This window comes from Nanorana parkeri, unplaced genomic scaffold, assembly GCF_000935625.1.
Source record: "Nanorana parkeri isolate BGI_ZX_2015 unplaced genomic scaffold, ASM93562v1 scaffold1236, whole genome shotgun sequence".
Taxonomy (NCBI): Eukaryota; Metazoa; Chordata; class Amphibia; order Anura; family Dicroglossidae; genus Nanorana; species Nanorana parkeri.
This window is the reverse complement of record NW_017307504.1, coordinates 109311-116131: the sequence shown is the minus strand read 5'-3', so window position 1 is coordinate 116131 and position 6821 is coordinate 109311. Positions and strand designations below refer to the sequence as shown.

The 6821-nt window shown below is 36.6% G+C and overlaps 1 protein-coding gene across 2 annotated transcripts in view; it reads right to left on the bottom strand.

The window, feature by feature from the left end:
* SHOX (short stature homeobox) overlaps nt 1–6821 on the bottom strand; it is a 41212-nt gene that overhangs the window by 32489 nt on the left and 1902 nt on the right. For both annotated transcript variants that reach the window (XM_018568728.1, XM_018568729.1), the window contains exon 2: nt 4482–4690. In XM_018568728.1, coding sequence (XP_018424230.1) covers nt 4482–4690 — 209 coding nt within the window. The remainder of the gene's footprint in view (nt 1–4481; nt 4691–6821) is intronic.

The following is a 6821-nucleotide window of genomic DNA, read 5'->3' as shown; positions in this document are numbered from 1 at the left end:
GATCAATCACACACACACATATAATACAAATCTCCTTTACATTTTCAACATTTTTTACACATATGTAGCACAAGGGCCTAATATATCCAGTCAGGTAGACCCTGACATTGCATAGTATACACTGTGACTGCAAATATATATAATAAACACTACTAGCAATGGTAAATGGTGATGTCTATTTTAAAATCGTTAGACTATTCAGTACCATGTGAATTTATTAGCAGTCTGCATGCTCTCCAGAAGCTGGATCAGTTGAAGGGAAGCCTTCTTTGGATCCATCGCTAGCCATAGGTGGTAGCAGTGTGTACCAGTCCTCTGATCTGCTCCTCTAAGTCATCCTTAGAGGACTCAGAACTTTCAATAAAGCAATGATCTCCAAAAGCATGCAATACCAGCATTCTCATCACTGAGCCTGATTTAAAATTATCATGCACAAGACTGATTTCATTTTGTCTCCGTTGCCTGCCATCTATTCTCCCCATTCGGATATAACATGGCAACATTTTAACATTTATTTTATTTTTTACATAATCGGACACACGAGATGGAATGAGTTATATCAATATTAATAACCTACAAGTTCCATCTATGAGGAAGGAGTGGGATCATTAACTGGGCAGCAGAGGTGTAACCCCACGTCGCATTCTGCTTTGAGAAGTTCGTACAGCCATTACAAAAGTGTAGTAAAGTAAACATGCCTGTCAAATGACTCCCTGTTTAATTATTACTAGCCGCACTTTCTGCATTGCATTGCCCTCCAAGCTTTATTCAATTGCCTTAATGACGGTCATTTACAAGGCAGTAATTAGTTAGAAGAGACTCGGGAAGCATTTATCACGGTGTAATGTCACACGATGCTGTGTAGATGTGCCTACATGTCCTGCACATTCCATTCTTACTTTACATGGTGCTGGAACCTCAGTGTAGAAACAGGGTCAGCGGAGATGACATAACCATTGCCAGCTGTCATTTATTTTAAAGGACGATCTCTGGTGAGGAATATGTATTTCTAATAATGTCTGTCCCTGGAAACGTCATTGCTTTTCACTGCATTTTTCATACAATCTGTCAATAACTTTTATTTTTTTTAAGTGTCAAGCAGCCTTAACAATGCGAACAAAATATATAAATTGTCCATGCAATAGATTAGTTATTATAAAGCTGACAGATATCAATTACTAAAGGTGATTCAACGAGAGCAGTCTTCTACTGACAGGGAAATTGGATTGGGGGTTTAGTCATTAATAAGAAACTACTCCTTAACCCCCCTCCCCTCCTTTTCCCAACTACATTAGTCCCTCTTTATAAAGGAATATTTTTGAAGGCTGCTGGTCTTGGAAACCCGTGTAGGATTAGTATTGTGGATGTAGTTGTTGTGAACAAAGAGAAGTGCATATGTGCAATCAGTGGGTAATGTGATTTGAGCTGGTGTCATCTCCTGGCTGCGCCTTGCATATAGCTCCTGGCGCATTAGCTAGGGACCTCTGCAAATGTGGAGGCTGCTGAAATAAAGAGATTTTCTCCATGGGAGATACCAAATGAAGGGGAAAAAAACAGCTTATGATAAATAAAAGTGATAAATTAGCCAGTGGGTTAAGCAATAATGAATCAGTGTGAGGCGATTTGCAACCAGTTCCAATTAGACAGGAATACTCTAAGTAAAGCTCAGCATACTGTTTTAGACAGTTATTTCTTCATTAAGCATCACTCAATGATTCCTTTCACAAATACTCTAATCTGATTTCCTTTTGATTTCCATTAGAGACAGTGAATAATGACATTTAATTTAGCTGTGCACCATAAACCAAGAGATATTTCTTGTAATTGAATTACTGCCTGCTCCTCACCATGGTCTCATAACTTTCAATTATAACCCTGACAGCTGGGTGGTATGGGGTTCCAGGACACGCTAAAAATAAAAGGTTAATAAGGACCAGTAAGACATAGGAGCATCAATTTATTTACAGCAAATTTCCACTCTAAATTGAAACTGTATCCTCTAACAACAAGGACAGTGTGTGCTGATAGAATGGCTTTTACTACAAGCCAGCAAGTATTAAAATGCTCCTGTGACTTCTCCTATATCTAAGCACCCCTCCTTTGTTAATCTTTGTACTAATTCTTAATATGCCTGCTTATTTGTAATCTCCTCGTTTGCTTTATTTTTAATACATCCAGCTATTATCAAAGCGAATACTTTTTTGTTTCCCTTTTTTTGGCATCCTCCACCTGAATCAATATAGACATTTTTTGGGCTGAGAATGTTTCCAAGCTCTGTGATTTTCTGCAGCTTTGAACATCCTGTTAAGGTGCTGCTCTCTAATAAAGTACTAAAAAGAGACAGTGCAGAATTACATTACAAGTAATTTGTTTTTATAGAAACACTACATCAAGGCACAGGGAGATATTACAGCTCCAGAACGTGAGAACTGGAAATGACATAAAAGTTGATATTCCCTTTAGCTAAATAAAAAAGACGCTTAGTTTTGTCTTTATTCGTTTGGTTAGGACAGTCAGATCAATCCTTCATGTGAACTGAGCCTAGCACAACATGCCCTGAACTGTGCTGGGACCCTGTATTCCCAGACTTTAGTTAGGACATGGGGAAAGGAAGTGTTTAGTTTGGGAATGCTTATGTACAAAACACTTATCAGAACTATTTTGTTCTCAGGCATGGAGAAAAGAAGAAAGAAAGGCCACGAATAGCATGCATGGTCAGAAAAGAAGTACCAATAAAAGCAGCAAGTGCTGGGTACTGTGGGGTCACTGAGTGAGACAACAATATAAGCAGCAAGTATGGGGAGTGTGTGGTCACTGTGTGAGACAACACTATAAGCAGCAAGTATGGGGAGTGTGTGGTTACTGTGTGAGACAACAATCTAAGTAGCAAGTATGGGGAGTGTGTGGTTACTGACTGAGACAACTATCTAAGCAGCAAGTATGGGGAGTGTGTGGTCACTGTACATGAAAATACTATAAGCAGCAAGTATTGGGGACTGTGTGGTCACTGTACATGACAACAATATAAGCAGCAAGTATTGGGGACTGTGTGGTGACTGGCTGCATAAGACAACAATATAAGCAGCAAGTATTGGGGACAGTGTGGTCACTGTGTAAGGCAGTAATATAGGCAACAATATAAGCAGCAATTGGGACTGTGTGGTTATGTTAGGACAGCTATAAGCAACAACTAGTACTGTGTAGTCAGTCACTTTATAAGGCAGCAACATAAGCAGCAACAGGGACTGTTTGGTCATTGTTGAATATTGCAAAAAAGCAGCACTGGGGACTGTGTGTTCACTAAGTAAGGCAGGCATACAAGCAGCAATAGAGACTTGTAGTTACATTGTAGGGCAACAATATAATCAGCACTAAGGGACTGTATGCTCGCTTTCTAAGGCAACAATATAAGAAGCAATAGGGACTGTGTGGTCACTTTATAAGACTGAAGTCCTACAAATAAGAGAGTTATTGGCTATTACTATTATACATTAAACAATACAATAAACATTTAATACAGGGAAAAAAAATATTTTCTGCTTTTTTATTTTTTACTCAACATAATATATAACATGGCCACTTTTAAGCAATGGTATTTAGTTGAAGAGTCAAATTGAATATTTCAGCCAAAGTGCTACACAAGATGAAAATGACCATCGCCATCAGCATTGTACCATCTAAAATCGTGGCTCTTGCCTTTTTGCATGCAACTTTAATGCTTGAATTTGCACTTGTTTTAAGCGCAATTATTTCTAAGCCTTGACATTATTTTATCTTTATCGATTGGTGCTCGGACAGGAAAACTTATGTCTAATAGAGATTTAATTCAACGCGTCCTGTCATAAACGTTGAACGCTCAGCTAAAAGCTCGTAAATACGTTTTACTGACTAAATAATAATTTTCAGGATTGTGTTTCCAGCACTTTCAAAGCAGCGAGAGAGCAGATGGGGTAGACTTGGATGTCATAAATCCATATGCCTGTCAAGTAGGTCAGCTGGGGCACCGTTACCCCCCGGCTCATGATAATCCAGCCCCAAAGCAGCCAAATAACCTTTAAAGAGGCCTATTTTATTCGGTGGTGGCAACGACATAAGGTGGAAAATTGTGCAGAAAACTAATAGGGTTAGATGTGCATGCGGTGCCAAAATGTGCCTGAGACTAGGTGCTGGATACAGCCACATATATGTAGATAAAATGTGCATGCTAATTGTATATAAAATATGCGCTTAGCTCTTAATCCAATTCTGTGTATTTTAGTCCTGAATAATAATGATATTAATAATAATAATCACCATAATAATAACCATAATATTATTGTTATTATTATTTTAATTTTCTTTACTATTTATTTTTTACAAAATATAAAATAAAAGTGAGCTGCGATAACAGTTATATTCACACTGCACATACCATTAGATCTATAAACATTTTCATCAGCGTCATTTTCTTTTCTGCACTTATAAAAAGCGTTAACGCGTACCTGCACCCTGGCCTCAGAGAGTCCCAGCCTTTGGCTCAGCTCTTCCCTCATAAAAGCATCAGGGTAGTGAGTCTCATCAAACAGTCTTTCAAGTTCATTTAACTGCTCCAATGTAAAATTCGTTCTGCTTCTCCTCTGTTTCAGCTTCGTTTGCCCATCCTCATCCTCGGATTTCACGTCGTCCCTCTTCTCTTTGCACTCGTAGATGCCTGCCAGAAAGTAAGTAGAAGGAGTCAGCAGTTACCAAAGCCTGGCTGGGGCCTTCGAGCTCCAGCAACAGTTAGATAGACTTAAATCCCCCTAATACTTCAAACAGCCTGTTCTTTGATATCTGTGCACCCTCCTCTTCTGTATTCACAATAACTAGCGAACCCCTTTTGATAAATGACCTCATACATGATCTTCAATTAACAATTGTGTGTATTAACATTTATTCTTTATTCTTTTGCCCTAGCATAAAAAAAGAGAAAAAAAAATAGATCGATGATTCAATTTGATTTCCCTTCAGTAGGAAGAAGCCAGTAATCTTCATAATTACTCTTTTATCCACCATGTATTTCATGAACTAACCCGCTCCAGCAGATACCTTCTAATGTATTCTCAATCGATTTATATTAGTCCAAAAGCGTTGTAGAGAACACAGGCACAGAAATCAATTGGAGACACATCGAATGCAAATACAATGGGACCAAGGATTTGTATCTATTTAATATCATTTAATAATGATAATGAATCCAGTCAGTGGCCCTGCACACTCGGCTCTGTTGCTTCATTACACACAATAAATAGATTATCAGCAAATGTTACACACTACCCACTCTCCTGGGTTTATAGAAGAACACTGCAGTCACAGTACAGCCAGTGCTGACACCTATCAGACCTACAATTAAAGCCCTTTTTAGCCACGTACAACATGCATTCCTGCTACAGGTCTTTTTAAGTATATATTTTAATGACAGGCGTACATGCATAACATACATAGGTAGTAGACAAAGATGTACAGATGGCTAGGAATATAATAAAATAAAATGGAAAAGAATGAAATAGAATAGGATAGAATAGAACAGAATAGAATAGAATAGAATAGCACAAAACAAAAACAGAACAGAGAAGAAAATTAAAAAAAAACAGAATATTTATAGTGTACTCCATAGCGAATGTAACAGCCATTTTGAATGAATTAGTTGACATTGTATATATATATTCCATTGCACATATAGCAGACATAGATACATTAGTAAATAATAATATTATGTAAATATAACTATAGTGTATTTTATTGCACATAAAGCAGACATAGATAAACTAGTTGATATCAGGTATATATAATTATAGTGTACTTTATTGCAGATATAGCAGACATAGATAAATTAGTTGACACTATGTGTATATAGTTATAGTGTATTTTATTACACATATGGCAGCCATAGGTAAATTCGTTACCTATTATGTATATATAATTATATTGTATTATATTGCCCATAGCAGATATAGATAAACTATAGTTGACATAAACCTTAAATGTAGTTATTGTGTATGCCACAGCACATGTATCAGCCACTGAGACATTAGTTGTCATCAACTGCATATATAGATATAGTGTATTCCATTGCACATATAGATAAATTAGTTGACCTTATGTATATATAGTTATGGTGTATTTTATTGCAGGTATGGCAGCCATATGTAGATTAGCTAGCTACCTATTATGTGTGTGTGTGTGTATATATAGTTTATTCTATTGCACATATAGCAGATATAGAAAAATTAGTTGATAGCATGTATATATAATTATAGTTTATTTTTTTGCAAATATAGCAGATATAGATACATTAGCTGACATGATGTATATATAGTTATGGTGTATTTTTTGCACATATGGCAGCCATAGGTTAATTAGCTACCTATTATGTATATATAGTTAAAGTGTATTCTATTGCCCATATAGCAGATATAGATATACTATAGTTGACATTTACCTGATATGTAATTATAATGTATTCAACAGCACATGTACAGCCACAGATACATTAGTTAACATCAACTATATATATTATATATAATTATAGTGTATTCCAGATTACATGTAGCAGTCATGTATACAGTAGTTTGAGGATAAAGTGCCTCTCAGTAGGCTCGTCTGTCATTAACACAGTACTGTGCTGTACAGAATGCAGGGAACAGTCAGTGTAGCTTTTATCAATGATTCTTCAATCAACAAGGCAAGAAAGTGGCTCTGGAGGTGGTTAATGGAGCCTCAATTAGAAATATGATAGTCAAGTGTCAAGGCTTTCCCTTATAATTTATCTATAAACACTCACGCTGTTGCAGTACAAAACA